Raw genomic sequence first — 17048 nt, forward strand, 5'->3', positions numbered from 1 at the left:
TGTTTGTGTGTGTGAGAGACTTATTGCCTCTTTCCTATACGTAAACCAGCCTGGACTGTTTCTAAAAGAAAATGCAAACGATCAAAACACTTTCCTTTTCAAATGTATTTATTAATACTAATCAAGCTGTGCAACAGCTTGGTCATAATATGCCATTTTAAAGTAAATCAGGTGACTTTTTATTCCTTTGTAAAAGAACACTCCCTAACCCGAAATGCTGCATTCTTGCCTAGTTTGACATTTATTTATTCATTTATCTATTTATTTATGTATTCATGCTCCCTAAAGCATCCTGTTCCCAGCAGTGGCTTTCTGTGTGGGGAAAATCCAGTGCCTAACTTTAAACCGTCAGTCAGCATTCAGTGTGAGACAAACACCTTGAAGCACCCAGTGGGAAATGTGCTGTGTGGTGTAAAGATCAGCTTCAAAAACCAGGCCAACACCCATGGCGTTCCTTCTCAGGGAAGTGGTATACACAGGTGTCCGGAAGGTATTCTGAAAGAGCATCGAAGGAAAGGAGGACACTGAGTGAGTGCTTGGAGTACTGCATGAAACTGAAAACTAGAATTCCCAGGATAGGCCTTCAAGAGAGATGACTGTCTTAAAAGGTGGATTTCTTATGACCTTTAAACACAAACACCTGAACAACACCTGAACTTCCTTTATGTCATTAACTGGTAATAAGAACTAAAGAAAAGAGTAAGAGGATTAGGATAGCTTCCCAAGATGCTTATTTCATAGTAAATAGAAAAGAAGTAATAAATAATACAACCTCTAGAAATGAAAAAAATTAAGGGACAGAGAAAGTTAATGTAAGAAGTGATAAGCTGCATACTTGATGTATTGGCAATAACAATAAAATACTTCTTGCAAGAGGATACATACTTGTAAGAGGGAAAGGACTACCAGCTCTTGAGATAGATACAAAAATAGAAGGAAATTTAGAAAGAAGTACCTGGAGTTTGAGCCTGTGGGCTTCAATGGGAATTATCTTCAGAATGGGTAAATCGACCACAAGGACTTTGGGCTTGCTTTTTGTAAGGCAGTTGTTTTCCATGTCCCAGTCTGCTCCTTCCAGATACAGACCAGAAACAAAACATCCTGTAAAGAGAGAAATGCAGCATCATCTTGTTTAAATCAAGCTACTGAAAAAGCAGTTTGATAAGACAACGGTTGTCCTTGCAGTAGCTAGGCCTTGATACTGTAGAGTTGCAACAACACTCACTGCATTGTTTCAAACTGCAAATATAAAGAAGTATTATTTTTTTTTCTGCAGTGTTTAGGTTTTTTTTTTTTTTGATTGAGTAATGACCTGCACAATTGAAAAAAAAAAGGGGGGGGGTAAGGGGGGGGGGCTTCCAAATGAAAAAGATTCAATTGTACTACACTTTTTTTTTTTTTTTAAATGAATAAATGTTGATTTGCTTGCAGTTTCCCTCCCCACAGTGTATGACATCCCCTGGTTACTTGTCCAAGTAATAGTAAAGCTATAAGAGAGTTTCTGTTAAAAATCCTGTGGGACTTCTGGTTAGATCATGCTGACAAAAGGTGAGGGGAGGGGATAGAGTTGGTCTAGTACAATACCAAGATCTTTTGCTAGACCATCAGCAAATAAAGAATAGTCTAGGAAGGCCCTTGAACTGACTTTTTTCCAAACTGAAAGTTTAATTTTGCAAAAGCATTCAGAGAGGGGGTTTTGTTTTAGTTGTTTGGTCCCCCCCACACACACACACTCCTATTTCCGATAATCAGGGCTAGTACACAAGAGTTGCTCAGCTAGCCCTTTACCCAAAGTTTGTTATATTTAGTAATGAGCACAGGGCCAGTCCTAGAAAGTTTATAGAGACATATATTTACCCAATAAGTAAGTTAGTTAGATACATATTTGCCTTTTCTTTAAATGTAGTTAAATATATTAGTCATTGTTAAAAAAAAAAAAAAAAAGCTCTTTATAAATATGCTAGGACGAGTAATGTTCTCACTGTTAAAGAAAATAACTGTTAAAAAAACAAACAAATAAATAAATAAGCTGAAGGATAAAAAAAATTGTACTTTGTGTATAGAGCAGATGAGCAGCAAAGAGACACCTGAATCTAGCTAATTCCCAACTCTAAGTCATGTGGACTGTTAAATGCACAACCAAATACATTGTCTGTGGCAATCTAATCGAAATAATTCCACTTGTTAGACCAAGCGATTTGTTACCAAGGCATTGTGCCCACTCTTGCTCCCTCTCAGTCTCTGACCCATTACTTTTTTTTTTTTTCAAACTGTCAGAAAAAAAAAACAGCTACCTTGTCCAGATCCTTCCATGACATCTTCGGCCGTACTGTACTTTGTTACCTCGGTGTAGAGGGTGGACCGATCCAGGGGCCAGCTGTTTTTCCTGCAGGTGGCTTGAACGAGAGCTGTGAGGTAAGATTCTGGAATATGCAGGCCTGAGAGCCACATAACCTTAGGTTCGCTCTCGTTAACCTGCAATCACAAAAGACAACCTGCAGCTCCTGCTCTGTTCTCCCACCAGACCCAGTACTCAGCCTTGATGCCAAGTCTTTTAAAGACTGGCCAGTGACTGGTCTCTGTTATGCCCATAATCCTGCAATGAGTCTTTATCATTCTAGGTGGTGCCTGGCATTAGTTCAAACAAACTTATTTAAAGCAGTGTGTTTACTGACTTCTGCAATTTAGCACTGATTTGTGCAGCATATAATCCAGATCAACAAAACAAAAAGTTTTCTAGAATTTCTCACTTACCCAGCTGAAGTACTGTTGATACCTATTTCTAAAGAAAATCATCCAATTTCCAAGTGTTTTTAGTGTATCAGGGGCCAGCCGCCGCCAGATACCAGGAATCTGGCCATTAAAGAGAGCCCGAGCCACGTCATCTAGCTCACTGCTCATTCCAACTTCCCCAGCCAAGGCCTGGAAAGACAGTGAGAGTGTGAGTGCCTGACCAGGGGCCCTTAAAGCCTGACCAATTTCATCTAGTACCTGTGAGCCACTGTAGCAGTGCTCTTACTTACGCGCTGTAGTTCAGCCAATGACTTTGCCATGCGAATGATCAGTTTATTAAACCGTTCCAGTTCCTGCAACAGCACCACAGTTGTAGGGGATATGTCTATTCCAAAAACCTTTCGTATCTGGTCAAGATCAAATACTTCCGGTATCTTGTTTTCTATATCCTTAGCAACATTCCCGATATATTCGTCTCTACTAATTCCAGTACCAGATTCACCTGAAACAAAAATGGCTTAGTAAGACTAAAGCTGAATAATTTAGCCCTTCTATTACTAATTATGTAAAGAGAACTTAGCAGGATGACTCAGCTTTTGGCATCAAACTCTCTGCCCACCCCCTGCAGCACCGACATTTGCACCAGCAGATCCCGTGTGCCTCAAGCTGTGCTTCTGGGCATGCATTACTTCCCTCTGGCAAAGGTCCCTGCTGGTTTTTGGTCTCTGCTCTGAAAGACGATTAAGTCCAGGCCCAAGGGCTGGGCAGGCTGACACCTACCTGTGCTCCTGCAGAAACCCTCTTCCATGCGCCAGCCTTTGGGATCCCCAGCTAGTACCTGATTCTCCCAAGCACCGTGCGCTCAGGCAGCATTAGGGGCTGTGGCTTCCACGCCAGGACCCAGGCAGCCCTGCGCTGGCCAGGACCCAGGCAGCCCTGCGCTGGGCAGCAGCATGGTTGGTATCACAATCCGTACAGCACAGAGCTCAGCACCTCATTACTTCCTGTTTGCACAAACGAGCCAAAGTGACAAGAGAATGGTACCTGTCTGAGGCTGCAGCTCAAGGAGATGAGCCCACATATCGCGAGCTGACTGTGTATAATACCCAATCTCAGCGTTTGAATGAAGTCCAAATACCTCTGGAGTATTAGCAAGTGGCAGAGATTCTATCTCCTCTACAATACAAAAACACACTTCATCAAAACGCAATACATTAAGACACAGCTACCAGGTGAAAAGGATGCCGCAGAGACTACCATGTGCTATTCTTGTTATTGCTTGGCTTCACCTGAATAATCAAATGCTGATACTGAAACACTGTAAGGATTGAATAAACATTTCTAAGCATTAAATACACACACGTGTGTGTGTGTGTATGTATACATATATATACATACATACATATATGTATTTATGTTTACATTATATATATATAAACACATATATATACACACACACACATATCAGTTGATGTTTAAAAAAATTAGCATGCATTATAGCTGTTTAATTGGGGATTTTTTTTTTAAGAAATGTGAGCAGCTGACTGCTAAGCTCACATGCTGTTACCAAGGGCTGCTCATGCACAGCAAGTGTTATCATCAGTTATATAACACTGCAACACACACACACACACACACGCACACACACACACACGCACACACACTGGCTGACATTTCTTTCAACTGCTCATATTCAGCAATGCATGTATAAAGAGAAAATTTATACTGTAAGTAGATATGTTTTTTAAGTGCTAGGTAATGTAGCAGGAAAAATATTTCTTACCAACAAAGTCATCTTTTACAGTTCCTTCTGGAATTTTATAATCAACCTCGTCATTTTTATAAAAATGAAACACTTGGAATGTGTCAAATATGAAATCACCCAGGTACTCATCCATATAGATAGTCAGAATGCGGCGATCAAAGCTATCAATTGCACGCCCACCATACATGACCTAGAAATTAGTTAAACCAATATTAAAACACTGGCTTTTTTGGCAGCAAATACACTTAAGAAAATTGCTGAAAGGTCCAAAACAACAGCTTTGCTGTTGCAACAACTGCTTGGTATAACACTGTCTCCCTTAAGGAATACCAACCACATCTTCTCTAGCCCCCTTCTTCTCAAGGGGGAACAAGCAGGAAGTATTTGGATCCTAGTCCAACCAGCCGTGGTGATTTATGTGCAATAGGTAACTTCCTCAGGATACCAGCTCACAATTAGCTGTGATGAAGCACTGCAAAATAACAATTTCCTGTAGAATTTCATGCTGCTGCAGCTACGTTGAACTGGCTGGCTACTACACAGCACATCCGCAAGAGCTTTACATATAGCTGTTTGTACAGCTCTCACATCAGTAATATCCCAGTGCACTAACAGTACTGTGAAGTTGTGCTGCTCGGTACCTTTCATCAGAGAATCCCAAGGGCTCTCTCACTCAAGAATTTAATTAAGAACCGTAACCTTCCCTGTGGTGCAGTTTCACACAATGGCCCTATTTTGCTGAGACAATGAGATTAAGTGGCTTGCTCAGGGCTACAGAGGGGTTTCAAGACAGCCCAGGAGAGATTCTGAGCCATGATACAGCCCATGCAGAAAGGAATCTTCATTTATCCAGATTATTTTATCATCAATGTTCCTTAGTGAAATTGTAGGCACTCACCTCACCAATAAGATACTTGAGACTACTCCAGGGGATTTTCTCATCATTTTGCTGGAAAGCTTTTGTCAAGTATGTGTTGAGAATTTCCATGCAGACCTAATAAAGTTATTAGAATACGACAGATGAGAAGATTCACAAATCAGCTAGATACATCCATAGATAACAACGTTCTTGTTTGAAAACTAACAAGCATTTCTTCCTCAAATAATTAAAATTTTTAGTATAAATCCTGTTGAATATATATATATATATATGTGAGGGAAGCAAAAGTAAGAGGAAGGACTGGCAATCTGATTCATTTTTAGAGGCCTTATGGTGACCAAAAGTGACATTACAGAAGATCATGAGTCTACATGAGTCCATGGCAGCAGAAAAAAAGGGGGGCAAAATGCTAATGTGAGAAAGAATTAAAGCTGGATAGATGGTATATTTTCAAAAGTGATCTGTGCAACTCCAGAATATAAGAGCCATTAGCTTTAGCTTCTTACCTGGAAATCAGATTCATTGAAATCATAGGGTACGTTCCAGCCAATCTTGCCAAACTTCCTTCTCTCCTGAACCACAGCATGGAAAAATGCCAAGACATAGACTAATGACTTAAAGGCAGGATGTGGGCACTGGCCAATGGCTTCTGGGGGGATTTTGAAGTAGGTGGCTCTCATATTCAGTTTCAGACCGTTAGGTGGTTCTGTTACAACCTATCAAAGTAATCAGGGAAGCCATCAATTACTGAATAGCCTCAGGGATACATACTGTAAATATACCATGCTGCCTCAGTAAGTTATACAATGCAAACTTTAAAAATTTGATCAACTTTCTAAATTCATATCAACGTGGGAACTTTTCTTATGTAAAGATGGTACATTGGCCTGTTTATTTTATCAGGGTAAACATATATGTGTAAAGAGAAATTCGGTACTATTTTAGAAATAGTCATGTTACTGGACAGATGTTATTAATGTTTATCATACTCGAAGATCTAATTTACTGAAATACTATCAGCAGTCTGACTGCACATTTTGGTGAGTCATATACATCATCACAGTGAGAGGGCTATACAATCTTTAACATGACTTTATTGATCATGAAACTAAGGCAGAGCCACCTTCCTGACAATACGTTCAACATGCTATACAGCCTTTGTCCTCGTTGCTCATGGCTGGACCTAGAAAGTGGTTATTTGCAGTCTTTAATCAAAGATACACTTATGCTTTCTTCTCCCCACTGCAGCATTAAGCACTGCCAGAGGTGAATACTCTAGAGCTGTCACTGATACACTAGAGCACATATTGGGTGAATCTGTCATGCCATTGCCTTCAAATCTGTGAAATAGAATGATTATGTTTACAGGGCTCGTTCAGCACAACTGAAGTAAAGCAACCACAGAAAGAACGTTAGGACAGCATCCTAGCTTGTGCCTTCAAAATAATCAGCTCAGCTTGCTTGTGATAAATGCTGCAGCCTGAAGTAGCAGCTGGAAACCATTATCCTATTACAGTGTCTGCTCCACTGGCACTATTGCCAGGCTACGCTCGACCTCAGTTCTGCACTTCAGCATCAGGACTGACAGGACTATTTCTGTCTCAAGCTATTCCTCGCTTGTGGTGGCATTTGGGTCTAAAGAGCTTTTGTCACATCTCCAGGTTTGCTGATAAACCCCCACTCGGAAATAACTGATTCAGAGAAACACTGCTGCGCAGTTTTCCCCTAAAGGAAAAATCACCATCATATAAATAGAATGATGAAAACAGGATTTGGCTTACAAAGGCAAAAAGCTAGCTCCTACAGCCCGAGTCAGCAAGCTGTGTTCAAGCCCTGCTCCTCCCAAAGCCAGTCTGTTTTGCTGAGTAAGAGTGGCAGGACACGTCCTCCCAGCTGGGGTTCCCCACGACTCAGTACCTTTAACGACTTCTGCAGTATTCCAATGGGGAAGCCCTTGGTAGGGTCTGTCGTCAGCCAGAGGCGAAAGTCTGGATGAGGCTTCGTAATTTTCTCCAGGGCTTTCTCCAGATCAATAAGCCATCTCACCAATAGGTGACAGTTCTGCAACATTAACCACAGTCCACGAGCCACCACATTCTCCAGCATTTGCAGAGCAAGCTTAGGAGAGGAAAAGAACTGCCTGTGAGTAACTCTCCCTTTATCCTGAAAGCGAACCAATTCTGATGGGTTAGTGCAATGGATTTCTTCCTGCTAGCAAGCACACTCGGCCTTTTCATTAGTTTTAGCAGACTTAACCAGAATGCTCCTCATTAAGAGCAGACCTGCTCCATTACCACAAGAAGTTGCTCTGAAATGCTCTTTTTATTTCATTAATTCCTTTTGAAATGAAAGACATGCAAAGCATTCAACGATTTCCTGGGCTGGAAGAGGGTAGTGATCAGAGCTTTAGAGTTGGTGCTCTAAATGAAGCTAACAGGAGTTCTCCCACTGACTGAAATCACAGCAAATTCAGTCAACTGCTAAGCTTTGGAGATCCCTGCCTTAGTGTCTTTAACAAAAAGGGAAGCGGATAGGAAGGACAGAAAGAGCACCAGGATATCTTTTTGGTAGACGTGACTTCCAATCGACTCGTGTCCATAAACAGACAGACAAGGTCACTGATAAAACTCTGAAAGACTACAGAGCAACATCTTTTCAGCGCAACAATTTTTTAAGACAGACGACAAAATCATTCTGAATCCACCCTTGCCTAAACTGTAAAATCAGCCAACCAGCCAAATGCCCCCTTGCAAGTTACGGGAAAGCATTATTCCTAGGCTGGCAAATTGTATGTCAGATCTGAACCACAAAGTAACTCCATTTGGAATGGAGCAAACCTTTGGAAAGGAAATTTGGGCAGGCCTGTAATGTTGGAAACATGATTTGCAATTCACCCACTAACTTCCTGCTCACAGCATGTTTCCTGCCCTCCCATTGAAATTACCTTTTCTTGGCCTTGTCCCATGGCTAGGAATTTGAGTCTGTTCCCTCCAAAACCTGTCCTCTCAGCCAGTTTCATGAGGTCACTGGCAGGATCAGAGCCAGGACTTAAGATAAAAACAATTGGTGAGTAAGGACTGCTCTGCTCAAAGATAGCTTCAAAGCTGATCACAGGGGGCTGCACATACCTGGTAGGAAAGGAAGCACAATAAACTGTTTTGCTATTTTATACAAAAGCAGCCACTTCACATCGAAGTTCACTGCAGAATGTATATGGAAATGATACAGAGACAAACCATGCTCTATTGTTTAGACAAATTATATAATTTATATAACTGATTACAACTCCAGTTCTGTGCAAGAAACCCAAGCAGTGTGATTCTGATGTGTAACGAGAGAGTGACTTACTTCTCACTCATTGTCAGAGTAACATAGTCCGTTACTGCCCGATATACCCGGTCCACTCGGAAACACCGTAGAAGTAGGAGTTTCTGAAAGTTTGTGAGATTGCTCTGGTACTGCATGGGGAATGGCATCTGCTCCAGAGCATCTGTATCATACCACTGGTGAAAAAAGATGGGAGGCAATGCAAATTAATCATATGGATCTATCAGTGAAATTACTAGGAAAGGCAGAGAAAAGCAGTTTGATTAACTAGGGACTAAAACCAGGAGACATGAGGAGAACAAAAAGAAAGTCAATAAACTGTAAAGAAATACTCAAAGATTGTATTAAATGAATGTCAAAAATTCAACTTTTTCAGTATAAAACATTAAAGTCCAGAAACACATTCATACTTTCATTTTATGACAAGTAGTTCTCTTAAGATATGGAAAATAGCATTTCAAGCAAAAAGTATTAACAGATTGCTTATAGAAAGATTTTTTTTAAGCAAGAAGACAAGCAATGAAACTAAAGGCAGAACAAAGGAAAGTCTTTGTTTGTAACTAGGCTACAGAACTGTCTGCCACAAGAAGATCAAAGTACAATTTAGCACAAAGTAAAATGAGATCTGTTGAAATCAACAGTAAAAATCTCACTGTCTTCAACAGGACAAAGAACCTATCTAAGGCATTTGTCTGGAAAATAAAATACCTACAGTGTAACAGGGAAAATTTGGCAGGGGGCAGGAGTTGTTTTTTAAATAATAAGAGACCTCATTCTTCTTTAAATAATCCAGTATTACGCTTCGCTAACTGAGGTCAAGATGAAAAGCAGGGCCTTGACAGAAAAAGCCAGTGGTCGCATGCTTCCTACGGCATGCTGTGGCACATCGCATCATACCTGAACGTTTAATACCAGAAGAAAAACAAGGGGAGAAAACAGGATTGCAGAAAAGCACATACATTTTTCCATACATCTGGATTTTTTTCCACATCATCTGGAAGAGATTCAAACTTCTCAGGAAATAGTTCAGACAGGTGAATTAGATCTTCCCAGCCTTGATCTGGAAGCCAAGCGCACGGTTTCTTTCGTGCACTCTTCTCCAGGGAAATACTGCCTAGTCACATTCAGAAAACAGAATAAATGTTCATGTCATGAATTTTCCAATACATGGCCACACATACAGTCCCACTGCGCAGAGGGAACTACTTGGAAATTCATTTCTGGAAGCACAGTATGATTAAATTGCTATGCTGAAGAAAAGATGGCATTGCTTGCAAAAGCCAAAGTTGTATTTTTGCAACTATTTCTAAAACCATTTATACACAGTGAGAAAATCACTAAGGAGTATCTTCTGAGGTAACATCCTAATTGTCCAAAGCTAATGTGAGATTTGTCAATATGTTTAGTGAAAGGAGATTAGCCTCTTCACGGTTCGACAAAGTGAAAACAAATACAAATAGCAAAATCTGCAATTTCTGTAAATCAATATAGCTCAGCTAACTTCAGTGGGTTTCTCTAGATGCTAGCTCTTGCAGCCAATCATATCTATTCAAAATCTATCTTCAAAAGATCTTTTAGCTATAGCTGAACATAGTCATATTTTCATATATAAATATTCAAGTTACCTTTTAAAAAGAAGTCAAGTTCTTCCTGCGGAACTCTGTCATCAGCTTGTTCTATCTTGACAGTCATATTAAAAGAGAATAGTAACTTGTGCTTCTCAAACAAGCCTGCATTGAACGGACAACATTTTAAAAAAATCTGCTGCTAAAACATGTGGAACTAGAGCAAATTTTAAATCCAGATCCTGCATCTGGTCACCCTACAAAGATGAGGTTGATCAAAGACAGGGATTTGGATCAGGCCTTACAGAAGGATGGATCAACTACAAGCTGGGAGTCAAAGTGGCATCTGTGAGCAACATCCAAGGATGTGAGATCCACAGTTGTGATTTGCTACTTGTCATTGATATTGTATTATAAAAAAAAATTCTTTAACAGTTAGCTTGGTAGTAGGCATAGTTTCTTCAAACAGGAATAGCAGGGAATGAGAGTAAACCCAGAAACACTGCAGGGAACTGAACATTGTTTGGTAGATTGCTTAAAATAAACCAGCCAAAGGCACGGCCTTTAACAAGCATTTGCCCAACACAGTATCAGCCCATCACCAAACCACACCAACCTGTACAGCCATAGTTATAGATGTTGAAAGTCAATGTATCCATGATGTTTTTTAACCTCTTCAGAAGAATAGAGCTGGGCATGGATTTCCGAAGAGAGAGTCCAAAAACCTCTAAGAAGGAGACCAATGAGTACTGATACATGATGTTCACAAGTGCCATTTCAGACAAAACGAAGAATAAAATGGCTCCCCTCTTGGCAGCTGGTCTGTAGCCATCTCGAAGCTGATCAATATCCACCGCTGTCTTCTCAGCCAGATTGAGTTTTTCAGTCACCTAGTCAGACATTGGTCTTATCCACAAGTAATTACTGCACTGATCTATAGTATGTATATTATATCACAATAAACAGAGCTATGCTATTGCTAAGCATATTGAAACAACAATTGTGAACATTTAGGATTTAAAATGACTGCAGGGAACAACATGCATTAAAACCTATGAACACCAGGATGCAAGTTACTAAAGACTAGTAGTGTCCACATATTCAAATACATTTACTTTAAAAAGTACCATATTTAAGTTAGAATGCAAGTGATCTTTAATTACTGTATTAGTAAAACTTCTCCCAGAGCAAGGGAAACAGGACGCTGTGAAGAGATCCAGGCTAGTCATCCTACATGTCCCTTTATAGTCTGTGGAGAGAAAGAGACTCTGCTGAGGCATGATTTATCTTATCTGAATGCAGATATCTGAACTAAGTCAGAAGAATTATGCCCTAACAGTGCATGTCTCTCTCTCTCTGTTGACTATACAGGGAATCTGGTCAGGTAACTGAAAAAGTCTGTATTATAAACATCAAAAGTTACAGTAGATTAATCCCACTCTGTATATTTATGAAAAATAAAGGGAAGGATTTACACAGAATCATAGAAATAGTGTGGGAAGGGCCCTCAGGAGATCTCGAGTCCAACTCTCTGCCCAAAGCCAGACTATCATCACCACTAGATCAGGTCAGCTGTGGCTTTGCCCATCTAAGGCCGGAAAAATTCCAAGAATGTAGATTCTCTATCCTCTCCGAGTAACAGCTATCTTCATTTTTAATTTCAGATCTGATGCAACACAGGATAAAGGTTGTCTCAGATCTGAAAGAAATAATATCACATACTCTTTGTTTCAGAACTGTAAGCAACCGTTACTTTGGTCCTAATAAGAAGGGTTTTGCTAAGATAAGATTTGGTTCTCTGATGCAATAAAATACTGCCAAAAACTGAAAAATACAATAGGGTTGCAAATTTGGTCCACTATCATAGTGTCAAGCAAACACTTTGTAACTGTGAGTATGTCTCTTAAGACACACTTGGCACTTAGGTAAGTTGCGGTACTTGTACCGCCTATTATGGACTGATGTCCTCAAGCTAAGACTGTGACTTTTAAGGTTACAGAAAGCAAGTTCTTCAAGAATTAAGTGGGTTTTTGGTCTCCGTACAGATGGTAGATGAGCGTTTACAAGAATTCCTATACCTGACTACTCATGAGAAAACTCTCCCATTTCCTCTCAACCTGATTCCTAGCTTCAAGGATGAATGAAGATGAAGCACAATGAAAAGGAAAGAAGAGGTCCTAAGAGCAGATATCCTTCCTAAAAGCCCAGAGCTGGTACCTCAGTAGCTTTGGATTTTGTCTCCTCCAGGGTTTGCACCAAGTCCACGTTGTCCAACATGTTTCCTGTTGACGTTGCTAGTTCCCGAAGGAGAGAGTCTTCCAGGTCTTTCAGCAAGTTTCTGTTCTCACTTGTCTCCTGGATGAGATGTTCCCTCTGCTCCTCCAGTTCTCTTCTTTCAAAACCCATAATGACACTGAGCAACTGATCCTCTAGGCCTTTTAGTGTAACTACAGATACAACATGTAGACAGCATGCAATCTTTTTTAAAAACAAGGACAGCTTTTAGGCAACTCATTTCATCTTGCTCATCTTATAAAATTACAGCTGTGCAACAGAGTGACTTGGTTAATAATTATATTTTAATCCTACCAGTGCCTTCTAATGTGAGAGGTATAAGAAGAGATATTTACCTCTGTTCCAGATAAAGGGAGAGAAGTGAGAAGAACTGTGTATTAAATCAGATTCTAAGTATAAGGGAGACTAGGAATTTTTTATGGTTTTATTGTTTCAGATAAGCACCGAGGCCCTAAACTTGCACTACAGTACAATCACTAGTTTGTTACTAAAAGCATGCTTTTGCCTACCTGTATAATTGATAACCATAGCTTTGCCAAACACAGAGGGAGAATACTTCGGGTTCGCTAATTTGGTGTTCAAGTACAATCTAAAATTACTGTCATAGTCAACTTCTTTGTCACCCAGGACGATGAATGTTCGCCCCTGCGCAACTTTGATATTCTTCTCTAAGACGTTGTCTATCACAGGATCAATGTATTCATCAACATCATGGAACAAGAAAGGGCTGCCATACTTTATGGCCAGCTCTAGCTGTTTAAGGAAATCTGGGTCATTAAAAGACGCCATCTGTAAGAGAATAATGCGAAGATATGAAAACAGGACTGATATTCAATTTGCTGAAGATGATAATTTTACAATAGCTGCCAGCACTAATTCAGTTTGCTGCTTGTTAATGCAGATCTGTTTCCCCTTACAGATGACATAAAGTGCCCTAGTACAAAACAACAAAGGTGCATGTTTTTTTCTATCCGTTGAGAACAATTGCCATTTAGAGAACTATTCTTCAAAGTTCCAACTATGCTTCTAACTGTGTTAATGTCCAACATGAAAACTGTATCCTGGAGCAGAGATAAAACACAAGCTACACCGGCCTTTTGGTTACACTATTTTTGCAGGTGCTGAGGCTAGCCAAGATCCTGAGCAAAACATCACTCTCGAAGAATTGAAGGTCATATGAACAGTGATACTCAACTATCTATTTTAAGATGAAATAGTCACCACATTTTTCAATGTGTTACTGGTTCCCTGTATCTGGTAACAGATATTTATTCAGCTTTCAAAACAACCAGTAAATGAATAAAATGATGCTTTATCTTTACCCTCAGGCTATTTTTTTCTTCTTTCTTCTTAATCCAATTTAAAGCCTGTTGCTGTGGGTCAATACAAAGTGGGAAGCGGCTTGCACATGTTGTCAGGATGCCATTTTGGATGGAGAGCTCATCTGGAGGCAATCCTTGGGAAACCCACCTAGGAAGGGAATGATCAAAGATCAGGCCGGAGACAAAACTTGCTGGGAGAGCAACACATTTCATTTGTCAGTAAAAACATGCAATCCATTGAGCACTCTATTAGAAACACAAGGAAACATAAACCGCATGTGATTGTGGAACAGTCTCAAAACAGGGACTGACTCATTTTTGAGTTATTTATCACTACACCACCCAAAACACTGCTGTGGTGAGCAATCCTGCAGTAGCAGAAATATGCACTAATTGAGAATGGGTTTAATTCCAAACTCACTGAACTCAACGAAAAGACTCCTGCTGGGCTCTGGGTTGAACACATATTGTAGATTGCTCCATAGGGAAAAAAACAAAAAACAAAAAACTGTAAAAAGGCATTATATGGGTCTAGGTTCAGTGAATATCCTTGGCGTACAAAGTACAACAGTTTATTAAAACAAATATCCCCAGTTAACTGGAAGAAAAATGATTTGCCTCCGTGTTATCTTTGAGACATGAAAGCAAAATGGTCTCTCTCTGGAATGGCTGTGCACCATCACCTACAATGCCAACTTCTATCCTACCAATCCAGATCCAGACTCTCACTTCACAATTCCACATAGAGTAGTCACTGGACTTCTTGACTGGACATACCTGCTGACTTCTACCTCGTTAGTCAGGAGGCTTTCTAACCTAAAAGGTTGACTGAGAGGAATCTCTCGTGAAAGAATATCTTCTTGCCACACTTGATAGATCATTTCATTACGGAAGTCCCAGTTGAATGCTCCTTCGTAGCTCAGGAAGGCAGCACAGAGCAGACAGTCTCCAAGCAACTTCACTTTTCGTATTTTGAGTTCCTCTAATTCCTTTGTCCACCTGATAGAAAAATACGGAAGTCTTGGATCAGTCTGCACCAGAGAGGTGGAGGTTACAGGCAGAATTTCCAACTGCTTCTACTTTAGTTGCAGGTTGAGACAGACCTTCAAACTTACAATCAGTTGCTCTCTCATTATTATGATAGCCACCGACATTAGAGTTGATCTGAACCTTCTCTCTTTTCATCTGAGCTCACCTTTTTCTTCTGCATTAAAAATCGATTTTATTGTTTTTGAAGCACTAACGGATATTAACTGCTTCGCAGAAACAAACATAACAGGAAGCGATGCTTCCAAAAATGTCTCCGTTTGGTAGACTTTAAATCTGACAAATGATCCCTAAGGTCAAAAAAGTTTCTCTCTGGATCTAGACTTACCTCTTGTTCTCAGATCCCAAGCCAGAGATGAGCTTGTCAGCAGCATCTAATCTTCTCTGCATAATCTCTGCTTCTTCTTGTAACTGTTGCTTTTCTGCTATAGCCTCTTCGTATTTGCTCCCCAAAGCTTTCAGCTCATCCTGAATTGTAGCCAGCTCTGTCTGTATCTTTTCCAGTTCCCGTTTACTTAAGTAATAGTTCCGTTCTAGCCTAGCCACCTACATTATGAAGGAATCATTAAGAGTATCAGAGGAAAGAAGGGTTTTGGAGAGAAATCTTAAATTCTCAGATTTTGTTTGGCTATATCATATATTTTAAGGCACCCTAGTAATAAACAGTGTAAGCCAAAATAACCAGCGCTGTTTCTCACACAACTCTCCCCATTCCAAGCATATTCAATATGGTCTGAATCGGCAGTTCCAAAGCAGATAAATCTCCTGTACTAGGGTTTTGTACCCACTAGGTATATTAGGTACGTGAGCAGTCCTGTTGACATTGGAGGTAAGCAGGACTGTCATTCCATGACAACACGGGAGGTTGGTCCACTTAATAATAGTGAAATTGAGGCCTTAAAACTTGTTAGAGCCATCATTTAACAAATACGCTTTCTCAGTAGTCAGCTGTATATAAGAATCTTTCCTTGATAGAAAGTTTCCCACCATCTGCTGGATGTGAGATCTCCTTTGGTAATAGAGAGACGTTTCCAGTCTTTATAAAAAAGTTATTAAAAAGACCTGTGCTTAAGGCAGGGACATGGATGTTGTGTAGTACTGAGCTCTCCTCTGCCCAAACGATGCATTTTACAAGTTTGCTTTAAGCAGACACCTGCAAGCTGTGTTTCTCTGATCATGTCCCACCTGAACAGATCCTTCCCTCCTGCTTTAAGCATTGGCCCAGATGGGAACGCCTACAACAGCCTCATGACATAAATACAGTAGTTAACTGTGTACCTGCCTCACCCCTAACTTCAGTGGTTCTCCTAAACACCTCTTTTTAAGCACTTTGAAGAGGAGAAATGGGGCAGTGTATGAAATTGTCAAGTGTTATTTTTCTCATCAGGATCATGCTTCCTCCTCCTCTGAGTTCAAATCCACACACTCTACCTTCTCTCTCTTTGGCCTGATTTCTTTAGCTACATCACAGTAGCTCATCACTGCTTCCACAAACTTTAACATTCCCAGTCCTGCTCTGCTGACAACTTCCATTTCCTCAAAGGTAGTATTAAGATTCTTTAACAGAGCTAAATGAGGAAACACAAAAATATTGCAAGTGAGTTGAATTGCAGTGCAGAAATCCTCAGAGAAATACCTTTCCCCACCAGCATTATCTAAAGTGCCACTCTAGTTCTGTAGCCCTGGAGCAATGCTGTGATAACCAATATGCAACATTTGTCAGAATATTAAAGAGACTTTGACCTTAACATGAAGCTCATGGGCTTAACAATACAAGCACAATATTGCTAGTGATTTCTCAAGTTCCTTGTCCAAGAAGCGAGTGCATTCAGTTGTTCAGCATGTCTCAAGATCCTGGTTTGTTTTCTGAGCAGCAGTTAAGATGCCATTTTGTTAAAAGGGCCAAATTCTCCTCTTAATGGAATTGCTCTGGATTACACTCATGGGAGCATGAGCAAGGTTTGGCCCATAAGCTTTAGATGTAGCTTATCTTCTTTCCATTATGTGCATATCACATCTTAACTGCCACCACACAGATGAAGTCGTAATGCTGCTTTCCAAGTGGCTAAAAGCAGACAACAGTCCTGCTCAGCTGTCCTTTTTATTTCTTGCTC

The 17048-nt window shown here is 40.2% G+C and overlaps 1 protein-coding gene across 1 annotated transcript in view; it reads right to left on the reverse strand.

The window, feature by feature from the left end:
- Positions 1-90: 90 nt before the first annotated feature.
- DNAH10 (dynein axonemal heavy chain 10) overlaps positions 91-17048 on the reverse strand; it is a 59741-nt gene continuing 42783 nt past the window's right edge. The window contains exons 59-79 of the mRNA XM_068911659.1: positions 16366-16502; positions 15263-15480; positions 14665-14886; positions 13888-14035; positions 13075-13354; positions 12488-12717; positions 10887-11160; positions 10331-10435; positions 9665-9819; positions 8727-8881; positions 8323-8506; positions 7296-7496; positions 5885-6094; positions 5397-5492; positions 4517-4688; positions 3778-3909; positions 3024-3235; positions 2755-2922; positions 2295-2475; positions 956-1101; positions 91-495 (exon numbers count right to left, since the gene is read on the reverse strand). Of these exons, the coding sequence (XP_068767760.1) occupies positions 349-495; positions 956-1101; positions 2295-2475; positions 2755-2922; positions 3024-3235; positions 3778-3909; positions 4517-4688; positions 5397-5492; positions 5885-6094; positions 7296-7496; positions 8323-8506; positions 8727-8881; positions 9665-9819; positions 10331-10435; positions 10887-11160; positions 12488-12717; positions 13075-13354; positions 13888-14035; positions 14665-14886; positions 15263-15480; positions 16366-16502 (3773 nt within the window). The 3' untranslated portion in view covers positions 91-348. The remainder of the gene's footprint in view (positions 496-955; positions 1102-2294; positions 2476-2754; positions 2923-3023; positions 3236-3777; positions 3910-4516; positions 4689-5396; positions 5493-5884; positions 6095-7295; positions 7497-8322; positions 8507-8726; positions 8882-9664; positions 9820-10330; positions 10436-10886; positions 11161-12487; positions 12718-13074; positions 13355-13887; positions 14036-14664; positions 14887-15262; positions 15481-16365; positions 16503-17048) is intronic.

Source organism: Struthio camelus, chromosome 17, assembly GCF_040807025.1.
Source record: "Struthio camelus isolate bStrCam1 chromosome 17, bStrCam1.hap1, whole genome shotgun sequence".
Lineage (NCBI taxonomy): Eukaryota > Metazoa > Chordata > Aves > Struthioniformes > Struthionidae > Struthio > Struthio camelus.